This window comes from Tursiops truncatus, chromosome 7 (assembly GCF_011762595.2).
Source record: "Tursiops truncatus isolate mTurTru1 chromosome 7, mTurTru1.mat.Y, whole genome shotgun sequence".
NCBI classification, from domain to species: Eukaryota; Metazoa; Chordata; class Mammalia; order Artiodactyla; family Delphinidae; genus Tursiops; species Tursiops truncatus.
Genome location: NC_047040.1, coordinates 77,690,397 through 77,706,300, shown reverse-complemented (window position 1 = coordinate 77,706,300; position 15,904 = coordinate 77,690,397). Strand labels below are relative to the sequence as shown.

The following is a 15,904-nucleotide window of genomic DNA, read 5'->3' as shown; positions in this document are numbered from 1 at the left end:
TTCAAAAATGGGCAGAAGTCCTAAATAGACATTTCTCCAGAGAAGACATGCAGTTCGCCAACAAACACATGAAAGGATGCTCAGCATCACTAATCATTAGGGAAATGCAAATCAAAACCACAATGAGGCATCACCTCACACCGGTCACAATGGCCATCATCAAAAAATCTACAAGCAATAAATGCTGGAGAGGGTGTGGAGAAAAGGGAACCCTCTTGCACTGTTGGTGGGAATGTAAATTGATACAGCCACTGTGGAGAACATTATGGAGGTTCCTTAAAAAACTAAAAAGAGAACTACCATATGACCCAGCAATCCCACTACTGGGCATATACCCTGAGAAAACCATAATTCAAAAAGAGTCATGTACCACAGTGTTCATTGCAGCTCTATTTACAATAGCCAGGACATGGAAGCAACTTAAGTATCCATTGAGAGATGAATGGATAAAAAAGATGTGGCACACATATACAGTGGACTATTACTCAGACATAAAAAGAAAGGAAATTGACTTATCTGTAGTGAGGTGGATAGACCTAGAGCCTGTCACACAGAGTGAAAAAAGTCAGAAAGAGAAAAACAAATACCGTATGCTAACACATATATATGGAATCTAAGAAAAAAATGGTACTGATGAATATAGGGGCAGGACAGGAATAAAGATGCAGACATAGAGAATGGACTTGAGGACACGGGGAGGGGGAAGGGTAAGCTGGGATGAAGTGAGAGAGTAGCATTGACATATATACACTACTAAATGTAAAATAGCTAGCTAGTGGGAAGCAGCCGCATAGCACAGGGAGATCAGCTCAGTGTTTTGTGACCACCTAGAGTGTGGGATAGGGAGGGTGGGAGGGAGGTGCAAGAGGGAGGAGATATGGGGGTATATGTATATGTATAGCTGATTCACTTTGTTATACAGCAGAAACTAACACACCATTTAAAGCAATTATACTCCAATAAAGATGTTTAAAAAAATAAAAACTCTATCTAAAGCAAGATGAGAACACTTATTATAGTGTAATGAGAAGAACAAGGATTAGAGAGTCAGAGAACTTGAGCTTTAATCCTTGATCGGGGTGGCGGGGTGTTGGTGTGTAATGTGTATGTGTGTGTGTGTGAGATTTAAGGCAAGTCATTTACACTCTGAGCCTCAGTTTCCTCATCTATAAAATGGAGTTTAACATCTACTTGGCAGATAGGGAAGCTTGAGTAAGTTAAGAGGCCTAAAGAATATGCTAAACTGTAAAGTGTTAGTGAAAGATAAGTTAATAATCTTTGAGAGACAAGAAGTGCTGCCCCAGATGAAAGGGTAGTTGTGCTCCTGGGCTTGTATAAATTAAGTCGCTTTTAGCAATGAGAAGTTTTCTGTTCGTTACCAGACAAATTGAATTCCTAACACTCTAATTTATTAAACTGTTTGCAAATGACACAGATGCTTCATGAAGATTTTAAGGTCTGTTCTCCCCTCTCTTTCCTCCCACTCTTCTTTCCGTGCAGTTTGTCAGCATAGTGTTCTGAATGTTAAGAAATGGCTTTGGGCTTGGTTCTTTGAATGTTTTTGGAGAACAATTGAAACCCTCAGAGCCATTTTTATTTCTCATCCAGAAACATTTCATGAAGAAAGTTTGGTCACACAAAGATATAAATGGCAAGAGGTCAGAGTGGTGGTGATGTTGTATGATTAGATATTTTGAAAGAAATTTGTATTTTTAAAGCTCTTTCAGATGGCTTATGCATCCCTATTGACAAATCAGCATGATTTATCCCTAAGAACAATATTTCTGTATAACCTAACTCAAGTTAGGGGCTTAATCTAATTAAGCTACGCTTACAAGTGATGTTGGACAAGGAGGTAACTAGTTATTGAAAATAGCACGTGGGGTATGAAGCGGTCCCAGAAGTGAGGATGATGGAAATCTGCCAGCCAGGGCAATTTTGGGTTTCAGTGAAAAATCTAAAATTCTAATACTTAGAGGAAAAAATTATTAATTTAAATAAGTAAAATGCCAATAATCCATCCAGAGTTCTTCAAAATAAATGTGTTTTGGCAAGGTGCTGGAATTCTCCAGTGTATTCCCCCAAATGTTTCTGTTGTCCGAATGGCCATGTTGAAGACAGACAGACTGAAAAGGTTTGGTGTGCCGGGTGCTGGATTCATAACTCAAACAGTAGCTCCTTTTGAGATGAGACAAGCAGCCCCCAAGTTTTAGGAAAATCGTTGGGGCTTTGTATTTTTCCTACATAAGAGTTTCACTTGAATCCCTGGAGGTAGGTGCAGTTTTTGGAGAAGTAGCTACGATGTATGATGTGTTTTAAAGCATCAGTTTTCTTCATTTTCTGTTTCTTGGAAATATGTTAGTAAGTTACTCAAACACATGAAGTAAAAATGCCTAAAACACAACAGCAAATGCTAAGCACATTTGAAAAAGTGTGAGTTTATTAAATTTAGACCTTGTTCATAATTTCAAGGGATTAATTATAAGGAAATTAATCAAGTCAGCAGGACCAGCAAATGTGTCTATTTGAGAAAGCCCCTCTGGGTGAACACAATCTTAAGTAAGAAACAGAGAAAGCTATATTTATGACTGTCAAAAATGGGATTTTAGGGCTTGCCTGGTGGCGCAGTGGTTGAGAGTCTGCTTGCCGATGCAGGGGACACGGGTTCATGCCGCCGTCCGGAAAGATCCCACATGCCGCGGAGCGGCTGGGCCAGTGAGCCATGGCCGCTGAGCCTGCACGTCCGGAGCCCGTGCTCCATAATGGGAGAGGCCACAACAGTGAGAGGCCTGTGTACCGCAAAAAAAAAAGGGGGGGGGGAGATTTTACTAATTGAGTGAATGTCAATATGTTATATATGCTAGTCAGCCAGATTTTGTTTTATTTATTTATGTATTTATTTTTTGCTGTACCATGTGCCCTGTGGGATCTTAGTTTCCTGACCAGGGATCGAACCCAGTCCCTCAGCAGTGGAAGCGTGGAGTCCTAACCACTGGACTGCCAGGGAATTCCTTAAATTTTGTTATTTTTAAAGGAATAAATACGGCTTTTATGGTGTGAAGACATTGCCTGCAAGAACAAACATTAAAAATCTCTCAGTAACTGTCCACAGATTTCAAATTTTAGGTCCTCAAGCAAGTGCTGCATTAGCCACAGTTAAAATTCATTGAGTTTCATATGTTAGGAACTTTATATTTAGAGGTAGGTAGTATTTGCTATAGTAGAATGGAGCACAGGGTGAGTTGTCTCTGTCATGGGATTTTTAAAAATCGGAGTAATTGGGGCTTCCCTGGTGGCGCAGTGGTTGAGAGTCCGCCTGCCAATGCAGGGGGCACGGGTTCGTGCCCTGGTCCGGGAAGATCCCACATGCCGCGGAGCGGCTGGGCCCGTGAGCCATGGCCGCTGGACATGCGCGTCCAGAGCCTGTGCTCCGCAACGGGAGAGGCCACAACAGTGAGAGGCCCGCATATGGCAAAAAAAATAAATAAATAAAATTTTTAAAAAGTATATATATATATATATATATATATATATATATAAAAAAGTTGGGGTAATTGGATTGTATTATTAAAAAGCATTTTATTTATATGCCAATATATCTCTGGCATCAGCTGTTTTCATACACAAGGTTGGAAATAGTAACTGGTTTCTAGATAGCTTGTCAGTTCAGTTTTTTGGGAACTTTTTGTGATTATTTTAGCCCTCAGCTGGGCTATTGCTAAAACCCTGTGGCCATTGGATCCTATCTGATCCCTTAGTAAAGTGATAGTGTTTGTTTAAAAAAATTAGGACTTGGTACATAGACACAGTGATGGCGCCAGAGATGTCGAATATGCGTGAATCATTAATTAGAAATTACTTGTGGGATAGAAAATTGGGGGGAATAATTAGAAATAATAAGCTGATCTTTTTTTAAAACAGCTCTGTTGAGAGATAGTTTGTATACTATGAAATTTACCATGATCATTTTTAAATAAAGGGGAAGTATTGATAGGTGTCTCACTCTAAGCCAATTTCTTTTATTTTAGAGTAGTATTAAACAATAATAAAATATATATTTTTCACTAACAAGATCTTTTGATAATAGTAAGATGATCTTAAGCATTTCTAAATCTGTAAGTGAGCAAGGCTTGAGTGGACTGGGAAGAATGTTGTGGTTCCTTGTATTGGAGAAATACAAATTTATATGGGATAAACAAACACTTAACATACTGGCCAATTGTCAGTGTTGTGAAATACTAAAAAATTCCATTTTGGCATAAGCAATAATCAGGTTAAAAAGAATTACTAGGAAAATATCTTTTGAGTTGTATGCAGAAAAGTACCTGATAAGAATTGTCTTGATTTCATGACAAATCTTTTTTTCCTGTTGGAGCTGCTTTATGTAAACTTTTTAGGTGTATTAAATATAGTGTATATACAGGAAAGGTTGTGAAACTTAAGAATAGCATAATAAGTAAGGTAAAAGCAACATCTGTGTAACTACTTCTAGGGTCAGAAAAGAACACTGCCAGCCAGGATCAATCTGTATTTCCCTTCCCCCTCCTTGGTCCTTGACTATCATTTTAATGCAAATTTTCCCCACCTCTTGTGTGTGTGTGTGTGTGTGTGTGTGTGTGTGTGTGTGTGTGTGTGTGTGTGTGTGTGAATAAACCACCTATATTTGTGTCCCTAACAGTTAGTATTTAATTTTGCCTCTTTTGTGAAAGAAATCATTTGTTCTTTTTTGTCTCAACAATCCATCCACATAGAACCATGCAATACAGTGTGTTCTTTTTTATCAGAATGTCATATATCATTATATGACTATAATATAGTACTTACCATTCTATAGTGTGGGCCTTTGGATTTTGCCCAGCTTACTCATGCTTATTCTGCTTTGGACATTATGGTCTGTAAAACCTGATACACGTGGGCATGAGTTTCTCAAAGTGTGGTCCCTCCATCCACATTGTCAGCATGAAACTTGTTAGAAATGCAGATTCATGGGCCCCACCCCAGATCCACAGTCAAATATCACCTTGGCATATATGTGTTTATATATATATATATATATATATGCTTATTTCAATGATTGTGCCTTTGTTCACAATACTTTGAAGTCTTCTGATTTGGAAACTGCCTTAGGAACACTTTAATGGTCACACACATGCACACAAATACACACTCACCGCAGTCTCTGAGCAATAGACTCATTTTTGAAACAAATTAGTTTTATCTAGTTTGAGACAAATTTTTGGTGTTTTCAAAGATAAAATAAATATTCAAAAGAAAAAGATTTGCCAGCACTGAAGATATTCAAAGAATATGCAATAGATGGAAGACCTGCTAAAAGAGGTCCCTGAACACAGGTTGGGCAGAACATTATTCTGAGAAAGAGAGCTGCAGAGCCCCACCGAGAAAGCAGGTCAGACTCTAGAGTTGGGCAAACATGGGTTTGAATCTACTTGTACCCCTGACTTGCTGCATCATCTTAGGAAAGAACTGATCTGCTCTGAGTTTCAGTTTCCTCGTAGGCAAAGAGGGAGGGGATAAGAACATCTACTGTAAAGATTCAAAACCAGTGACTCTTTGCAGGGCTATGGTCATGCGGCAGGTGCGTTTTGGCTTTGGGTCAGCAGTATAAATCTGTGTGAATATGGCTGACCGTCATGCCTTCAGAGCTTTCATGCTTTTACTTTACTTTCATGCTTCCTGCAGGAACGATTCCAGGTGAAGAACCCTCCCCATACTTATATTCAAAAGCTCAAAGGCTATCTGGATCCAGCTGTAACCCGGAAGGTAAGATGGATTTGTTTCCACTTTGTGTTGTTGCTTCCTCATTAGCAGGCAGAATCCTCCTGCCCTGGAGGAGACCTTCCTTCCTCTCCATTATAGCCTCTGCCAGAGCCTCTGGGAAAACAACCTTGGAGTTGTTGGAGCTGGACAACATGAAAAGACAAAGAAAAAGGCCATCCTGGCTTGAGAATGTGTTTAAAAGTACTTTCCTGAGTTGGGAGTCATGTACCTCTGATGGTTATTGAGTTGCTGCCATTTGCAGTTACACAGGGTGGTAGGTTCAGTCCAGAGGTGTTCAGGCCCCCAGAAAAACAGGCCTAGCAAAGGGAATACTTGTCTTTCATGCCTTGGTGCATTTCCAGAGACCTTGAAAAATCACTGGGGCTTTGTCATCCCAGCTGTGCACTCACATCCTGTGTTGATGCTTTTAGCGGCTTCCCCCGCCCCAGCCGTGCCCCTGGCCCCAAGAAGGTAAGGAGAGAATAGCTGATTCCATTCTCAGCGGACTCTCTCCTTTTACAAACAAGCCCTGCTTTGTGCAGCCACACAATTGGTTTAAACTGATGCCTTGTGGTAAAGCATGTAGCCTGGCACAGCCCTGGGGCCTGGATCAGTCCTGGGATGTCTCAGGGCAGAGCCGCCCTTGCTCAAGATGGATAAAGGGCTAGTCACCAGACAGCACTTGTTTTTCGGTTGACCTTCCACAGCTCCTGCTTTCAAGGCTGCCCTGGAAATATCTTGAGCTGAATTCCCTCTGTTGTTTCAGTGTGTGACTCATGAGAGCAGAAAGGCACAGTTTTCCTAGTTAGCTCCTATTTCCAGGGCTCTTGGCTCTGAGATATATTTTTTAAGCTCCTTTTTCTGCATCTTCTGCTTACATTCTAAACACTGTGCCCACCCCCTGCCGAAAGAAATCAAGTAAAGGAGAACAACTATTATTTCCTTTTGGACGTTTCCTGGCCCTTTGTCCTGTAGTTACTATGCAGACAAGCGGAAATAAAGTCTAGGAGTGATGATGCAAATGGGTTGTGGACCTTTGCTGTCGCCTAAGCGCCATATGTGACATAGCCTCCTCTTCTAAGAATGTATCTATCAAAGTATCCTAATACCCTCCTCATAACTACGGCACACACATTTCTTTTTTTAAAAGAGCTTCTGTCAGGCCTGCTAAGTGAGACAGCTGCTTAATTCTTAGTTTCTTTCTTGTCCCCCTCCCCAAGGATACAGCACCTTTCAATTTCATCACATTAGAGAGGGTTAAAGGAAGGCATACCCATATACATAAAACACAACCCAGAAAAAAAAAAAAAGACTATTTCTTTTGCACAGGGGCAGCAAGATTCTGTATGAGGAATATTTTCAGAAATCCCCCAACTCGTAAACCTTCTGGCTGGACAGCCCAGACCCAGGATTAGGCACACTCGTCCCGAGCTGACTCTGGCAGAAATGCCGTATTCGTACACAAGACTGAGAGTATACTCAGTGTCCCAGCCCCTGACAGTTATCTCAACATTTGTCAAATTCTTTAAAAAAGGAAAATACGTAAACTCCTAGAGAGTGCTTCTTAGACTCCAGCCTCAAGCCCCATGGGGACGAAGATGGTTGGAGAGAAGAGGTGGATTCTTCCTGGCCAAGTCCCAGTTCTTCCTCGGAACAATTATTCCTGGGAATGTAAGATGAAAAACAACAACAAATCAGCTGCTCAGAAAGTGTTTTGCTTCCTCGCAAATAACTTCATAAAGAGGCCCAAGACAGAGGATGTCTGTCCGGGCTGACCTTCGTTCCTGAAATCTCTGCCCTACCCGAGTGTATTCACCTGAATGGCCGTGTTTGGCCTGAGCCTCACATTTCAAGATCAGTCATTCAGCTTTCAGAAAAAAATAAAATGGATGTTGGATCAACCATCCCTGCTTTAGTAAGAGTTCTGTCAGGAGCTGGCAGTAGGAAATGATCTGTTCCACTCACCATAACTGTCCTGCTTAAAGCCTGGAAAAAAGGAGATTTTGCTTGGAGAAAGGCATGGCTTGCAGTTAAAATGAGTTTACGATTCTCAGCTGAATTAGAGTCAGGGAGAAAGAGATTTCCAATCAGCCTTTCCATTTTAGCCAGACAGTCTAAGCTGAGCAGTTTACCCTTAACTGCATCTGGAGTCCTCAAGCACTTCATTCATTAATCTTTTGTTCACATTGAATTGAAGATACTTAATTTGCTGTCTTCTAAAAAATTTCTGAAGCATCTTCTATTTCGATTTTCTTCTAAGTAGTTTTAAGTGAAACCCTGTAGGGCAGGGAAGGAAGAGCCTAAATTAGATATCTCTCCAAACCAGTCTCCTTATTTAATACCAGGAGGCTCTCAGTCTGTGCTTTGGGGGGATGTGCTCATGTCTGGCATAGGGAGAGGCGACAGGCCATGAAGAAAGGAGTCTGGTCCTCTGTGGGCCCTGCAGTTGTGAAAGAAACCCTATTATACAGGTCTCCAGGGCTCAGCTGTCTCCGTGGGCTCCTCCCTGGGCCTGCCGTGTACAGAGAGGGCTGGGGGAAGGGTGAACGCTGCTAAGAAGTGGTACCCGGCTCTTGTTCGCTGGTTCCCACAGTCGCACGATTTCCCTTTGAAGTGTTTTAAAGCATTCTGGGTGCGTTGTACAAGTGCAGAGTGTTGGCAGCCCTTGTTTATGTGTTAGGGAAGTGGATGCCAAGATTTCTCTGCGGTCCAAAGTCCACCAGCTGAAATTCAAACGGTTGCCAAGAGAATAGAATACAGGGCGAAGTCAGTTTAGTTCTACCTCAGTTTTCCTGCGGTTGCAAAAGTGTAGTGCCTCGTAGCAAATGCCTAATAACTGTTATCTGCTATTGTTGTCGCCTCTCTTATCTCAGTATTTTGAGTTATTTTGTTTTGATACATGCCTCTTAGTCCTTCTGCAGATCCTCGTTCACACTGTTAGGTCCTCCGTGCTACACTGGGTGCCCTTGTAGCTCACAGTGTATGTGAGGGATGACCTTGCCCTGAGGAAGCATAAGGCTCAGTTAGGGAACCAGCACAGGCGGCAGGAAACGAATCAGAACTATGCATAATGCATAGCTAGGAATGCTGAGTCGTTTCCTAAAGGACACATGTGCAGACAGCCCAAGACTTGTGACTCTGACATGGGACTGGCCCCTCTGGAGCATCCAGCACACCTGGAAATGGTTTCCTCAGCTGTGCGGCCATAGACCCTACCTCATTGGCAGTCCTCATTGCCGGAAGGCTCTCTAGGAAGCACTGGGCTTGGATGTCCCTCCAACCTATGGATGACTCTTTGTTGTTTCTTAAGCCTTTCTTGACAAAAGAGGGGGTGGCTCTCTTTTTTCATGGCATCAGGGATGCTTTTATTTCACATATTGTGGATGCTACACACCTGAGAAGGTCTTTGGGTGCTTCAGGAGTGGCAGTCGGGGAAACTGAGACTTTTTGCTCTGGTGAGAAGCAGCTGGTGGAGAAGTAAAGGGTCTTCAGAAGGGAAGAGGGTAGCAGGAACCCGTCAGTGTTGAGCAGGGGTCCAGTCTTCCCTGGGGCACCCGGGCCTGCCTGTGGCAGGGCTCTCCTTTCCCCACATCCCGGAATCCTCCTTTCTAACCTTCCTCCTGTCCTTCCTGTCCTTGGATGCCTTTGTCTTTGGAGCTGGATGACCCTGTTCCTTCTGCAGTCATGGGAGCAGAGGAGAAGGATCCCTAATATCCTGAGCCAGGATTCTCAAAGGCTTTTCCTGAAAACAGTGTAACCTGAAGGTGGTTTGGGTCTCTAGCACAGAGAGCATAGGACGCCTCTCAGAAGGCATTGCGCATCAAATGGCCTTCTTCCAGACTGGCCTAAGACTTGAGTGACTGTAAAGAAATATTTTTGTAGGAAATTGTGTTCCAAAGAACTCACGTGCAGTGCAACCCAGTGATCCCTTGGAGATTATTTGGAGTCGAGAGGATAGAGAAATGAGTACATTTACTATCAGAGGAGGATTCATTGGGGCAAGGGAGACCTGAGGGAGTTCTGGAAGGACACGTGGCATTTTGATAGGCAGGGGAATGAGGAAGGACATTCCTCAAGTAGAAGGGAGGTGTCTAGAGGAGGGACCTTCCATGTGAGGTCATGCAGAAGAGAACAAGCATAGTAGGTATGAGACTGCCACCTTAGGCCTGCTTGCAAGTTTGGCTCTTGGTTGGCAACTGGGGACCTGGATTTCGGGAGAGTTCCCAGAATTCCCTGTTAATAATGACTCACTGTGCCCAAACTGTTGATGCCAACTACATGGTTTATGCGGAATGCCGGTTTTCCTTTTGGGAGGCTGCACTTTTGGTATGTGCTAGGCAGAGAGTGCTCAAGTGATGAGCCAGTAAAAACCCCAGCCACTAAGTGTCTAATGAGCTTCCCTGGTTGACAGCATTTCACGAATATTGTCATTTATGACTCCTATGGGTGAATCCTCTTGGAAGCTTGTATCTGGTGTCCTCTGGACTTCACCCCACGCACCTTTTCCCTTAGCTGATTACACCTTGCATCTTTTTGATGTAATAAATCCTAGCGGCAAGAACAACTGTATGCTGAGTCCTGTGAGCCCTAGCGTATCATTGAAACGGGTGATTTTAGGGACCCCAGCATAGGTATGTCAGTGAGTATTGTTGTATTGTGGGGTAGGGAAAAAAATAAGCTACTTACTCAGAGACACTTAGTATATGAAATAAGTCATTTTCCCCAGTCCTTTCACTTAAGCTGACTGTTACGATGAGAAAAATTTGTGTGCTTTGCAAAAAGAAATGTGTGAGAAGCCCCCTTTAGAAGCAGAGATATTTTCATATTCTGTTAAACTTATTACAAGTAAGCTGCAGTTATAGCACTTGCTAAAATATGTTTTGTGAGAGTATGTGTTCTTGAATTATAGAAATTCAGACGGCGTGTTCAAGAGTCCACACAAGTGCTAAGAGAACTGGAAATTTCTTTAAGAACCAACCATATTGGGTAAGTGTGCCTACTGAACATTTTAGCTCTAAAGCTTTTGGACACTTTACAAAGTGACTGAATCATATCCAAAGAATTAAGCTTCCTTGCTGTTCGTTATAAGTTGAGACTGAGGTTTAGATGGGTGGAACCTTTGTTTTAGTTCTTGAATTGCTCACTGTGCAAGAATCAGAAGCAGGACAGACAGTCCTTGATTTGGGATGTTCATACTAATTGTAAAGTTCTCTGCTTGCCTGCAGTGATGGTGTGTGTATAGTGATTCCCTGGGAAGTCAGGAACCCCCAAGTCATGTAGACTGAGATCCTGGAAGGTCTTGAAGCCTTCCCTGGAGGTCTTTGACCTGGTTACTTGAAGCTGCTTCATTCTTTTCTCAATTCCCTGGCCAGAAGGGGACAGAAGCTGGAGTGGTGTCACTTGACATACCCCCTTGCATTTAGATACTTCATTCTGAGTCTCTTCTTCCTACATCCCCAAATTTCAGGACCATGAAATTTAAATCCACACTGGAAAGTAAAGTTTGGGGAATCTCTGCACTAAGCATTTCGAAGAGTTTTTCATACAACAGCATGGTTGCTTTGCCTCAAGCCAAGTACAACTTCATTACACACTCCCTCCCTCCTGAGATAATCAGAATTGTACAGTACCTTCAAATAAGATGGTTTCTCTCTAAGGCAGAATGATGTCAGTATTTTATTATATAGCTTCAATTCTTCCTAAAGTACCTGTTTAACATCTGGCAATCATTTAACCCCTCTGGATTTTGATTCTTTGAGATTTGCAAGGGAAAGACTGTAGACTTTAGATCTTTTAGAATTTTCCCCTGTGATAGGTCTATTGGAAATGAAGTTTTACATATATATCACATTTTTGTTTTTCAGCGTCTTTGTAAAATAATTACCTAAGTAGCAGTTTACTTCTACTTCTGAGTATGTTTGGTATAAGCCATTCAAATGGTTATTTTCTGCAGTTATTTCAGAATAAGCTTTTTTAAGTCATAGAAATGCAAGGTTAATTTATAGCTCCATAGCCTGAGTGAGAATATTCATTTCCTTAAGGATAATTTCACATGTTTGGCACCTTGAGAATGAAATATTTGGAAGATGAACTGATTCTAACCTAAGGTTGATAATCACTCTTGTCCCAGAAAATGGGCTATAGAACAGTGGATCAGAGTGTCATGAAAATAGAAGTGGAAGAGAAGTTTAGGATTGCCTAGACCCTCGTTTTACAAATTAAAAGAATTAAGGACCAGAGAAGGTTAGAGACTTCCACAAAGTCTACAGCTGTAGAGCCAGCCAGACGTTTTGTTCAAAATGCGATGTTCTTTTTCTTATCTAGCCTAATCTGGCAGCTCTTTCCTTGAAAGGAAATAAGATAATCGGGACTCTAGGATCAAAACAACGAGGCTTGCCTATTGGGGGGTGAAAGTGTTGGTGATTTAATATAGCTGGGCATACAAAGCTTAGGAAATTCAAATACTTTCCAATATTTATGGATCAGGAGCTAGATTCCGTTTGGTAGCGTCCAACCCCGTACTGTTGGCACTTCTTCTTGACTGAAAATGGTGGCATGAGCTGCAGCCAGGATTTCTACAAACTGTCAGAAAGCATTTCTTTAAGCATTGCTGAAATAATGTGAAATTGACCATCAAATACCAAGGCAAGACGATCATTTCCAATATAAAGTTGGCTGAGTAGAAGAGGTCTGGTTGGGTGGAAGCCAGTGCAAATCTGCAAGCAGTTGGAGTGGTTTGTTGTTTAGGATACTCGAGGCATGTTGAAAGATTCTTGCATTTCTTTCATCTTCACCAGCTGAAGTTTCCCCTTGTCTACTATCTATGTGAGACACTTGGAAAGCGTTGGCTTTAGCAGCCCAAAAGTTCATGGAAGTGCATTGTCTGATTGTCTGAAACCAATTATTGGCATAACCTTATACGGAGTGAAAACACACACCAGGATTTTGACCTGATTTGCTTGTCCTGAAAACCCAAACCTGAACGGGACTTTTCTTGATGGAAACTAACTGGCTTGACCGTATTTGATTGGGAAAACTTCTGAAGGATTACTAAATAATGTGAAAGTAATCAATTAGTACAGTGAGGAATTCTGGGAATGCAAGGTGCTGCATAGGGAATCCTTAGATTTTTATTGCACTCTTTGGGGTACTATATTAGAAAGGTAATTGGGTGCCCATTTTCCTTAGGGAAAGAGAGATCTTGGCTCATATTTTTGCCATGCCCCCTTATCAGTTATTTGACTTAAGTAAGTTACATAAACTCTCTGTATTTATCATGTGACCTAAGTTAACTTCTCATCTATAAAATGAGGATAATAATACTTATCTAATAGGAATGTTGTAAGGATTAAATGAGATAACTTATGAAAGACCTAACATAGGGTTTAATACATAGTAATTACTCTCAATATATGGTAGCTGTTATTTGTTGTTATGCTTGTTGAAAATAATATTAAATGTAATAATTATCGGACAGTGTTGTGTAATATATCCCTAAGGAAATCCATGCAGAGAATGTTACCTTCTCTGTCTAAAAGGACGTTGTTACCTAGGAGTTTATGATTTTCAGAAATTAAAAGGAAGAATTACATTTAAAATCTACTTCTCCTAAAAAAAATTATTTTTGGCATATGCTTGCATTCCAAGGTTAAAATCTGGGGCTTTGCTGAAGCAACATTCCAAGCTACAGCTTTGTCAAGCAAAAGGGTCAGCCTAAAACTATAAATGGAACAGTCTTGTGAGAAAGATAATTAATTTTGGGGGGGAGCCAAATTGAAATAAGGATTGGACTAGAAATAATCTCATTCACTTACTCTTAGGAACTATAACAGTCGAGGAGAATTGGATTATGACTAATCGAAGCCCTTGCAATGACTTGAAATACCCTTGAAGGGAGCTGAGCACTATTAGAGCACATTGACTTGGCTGTGCTCTACTGGGAGACGGGCGTTGGGATGTCTTGGATATGGGGTGGTAAGATTCCAGAGGTGCTGGCGGTTGGGATAGATTGGCGGATGTTAGTCCATGAAACTGAGGTGTAGGCTCACTCTCCTTGCAGGTAGGTCATTTGAGTAAAACTGCCTATTATGATGGAAAATTACTTTTCATCCTGAGTGCAAGGTCATAGACGTCCTGAAAGGTGCTTGCTTGACTGTATCTCGGTGGGGGAGATGAGAAGAATGGGCGTGAGGTGACAGGCAGGAGGTGCAAGTTGGCAAGGAGAGGAGGAGATCTGTAGGAGGAGGAAGATGCTGGGGAATGTGCAGTGAGTGTCTTCTCTGGGGTTTAACACGTATATGTGGGCCTCAAGCTACCCTACGATTAATTCATCCTTAGATGGTGCTTTTTGGAAGTCCTCAAGATCATAATCATTTAGTCATTGCTTAAGCACTGTATTTGTTACTAAGCACGGTATTTGGTAAGTTAAATGTATTATTTCTCACAGAAATCTTTTTATTATTGCCCTTTTCCTCTGAACCTCCGTTTTACAGATGAGGAAACTGAGAGTCCGCAATTAAGTATCTTGCTCAAGTCCACACAATTGAGAAGCACTGAGGTTTGGACCTAGAGATGTCCAAATCTAAAGCCTGTTATCTAAACCAGCAGTTCTTAAATTTTTTGATTTCAGGACTCCTTTACTGTCTTAAATTATTTTGAGCCCCAGTAAGTTTTTATGTGGGTTTTAGCTATTAATGTTACCATATTGGAAATTTAAACTAAGAAATTTTAGATATGCTTATTTAATAAAATTTAATATTTATTTAACAATAAATATTTAATGTAAATATATAAATATAAAATAATAAACATAATATAGCACAAATAACATATTTCATGAAAAATAACTATTTTCCAAAGCAAAAAAAATTTAGTGACAAGGGTGGCTTTGATTTACACGTTTACAAATCTTTTTACTGTCTCACTAATAGAAGGCAGCTGGATTCTCACATCTTTGTCTGCATTCAATTTGTTATGATGTGTTTTGGTTGATGTATAGGAAGAAAACCTGGCCTTACACAGATACACACTTGGAAAAATGAAGAGTTTTTAAGTAACCATTTCAGACAATTGTGGCTATTTTTTGGTATCACACCCAAATTTAAAGGTGTAATTTCTTAACTTTAGTTGCAATGTATTGATAGAATCTGAAACCGAATCAGTGAGCTTTTGTGTTCTGTTATGTCGATACTAAAATCCATTGTGCTGTCTTTCACTTTGAATGGGTATTTCTACCCATGAATACTTTTTAACATCATGAAAAAATCATTTGAAATATATTGTTTCACTGAGTTATCCTGATCTTTCAAACATCAACACATTTTATTCTACAATATAAAATCATATTTGTTAATAGTCACCAGTGTCATCAGAATTTACTTTAGGTATTGGGAAGCTGTCAGACTCATGGTGGTAAATATAAGTGTTCCAGAATTCTAATTTTTTTGTTTGTAAGATCAGATTTTATCATTGACAAAAAATATTGTCAGTTCTTTTCCTGAAAATGACAGGCTCACTTCATTCACTTTTGAGAATATCTGCCAAATACCCAAGAGAGAATAACCACAATGTGTCTGTCATTGGACATGCCATGTAGAAAATGGCTGGGTCAGTTTGCAGCTCCAGCAATTGCACCAGTGTTTTTCCTCAAGACGGCCATGGTGCTTGGGCAGGCAGCAGAAGTGCTATATGTGGGCTTTCCATTTTGTCACACAGAGAATTAAAAAGACATATATTCAAGGAGCAAGCTTTAATAAAGTCAGTAATTTTTAGCACTTCACTAAGGACAGGTTTAAGTGAAGCTGACTTTTTTTCCCTTTCTGAGTGCTTGGGGTGAAGAATAAAGTAAAAAGGTGTATTGTTTGGTGGTAGCAGTTTCATTCACATTTCTTTTGTACCATCAGTGCAAGTGTCAGCACAGTGACAAAAGCGACTACTTAATATTTGTATGAAAATAGGTTTAACTTCACAGACCCCTGAGAGGGTTTCAGGGACCCCTGGTGGTCCATGGGCTATATTTTGAGAACCAGTTTGAGATGCTGTCTCACAAAATAGATTTGGTAGCTGATGATGAATCTGGGTGATGTTTACCTTCTATCTCTCGCTTCTTGTGATTTTTTTTTCATGA

At 40.8% G+C, this 15,904-nt stretch overlaps 1 protein-coding gene across 4 annotated transcripts in view; it reads left to right on the top strand.

The window, feature by feature from the left end:
• Positions 1 to 15,904, top strand: part of FMNL2 (formin like 2) — a 309,362-nt gene that overhangs the window by 194,289 nt on the left and 99,169 nt on the right. For all 4 annotated transcript variants that reach the window (XM_033860177.2, XM_033860180.2, XM_033860179.2 and 1 more), the window contains exons 3-4: positions 5,701 to 5,781; positions 10,688 to 10,764. In XM_033860177.2, coding sequence (XP_033716068.1) covers positions 5,701 to 5,781; positions 10,688 to 10,764 — 158 coding nt within the window. The remainder of the gene's footprint in view (positions 1 to 5,700; positions 5,782 to 10,687; positions 10,765 to 15,904) is intronic.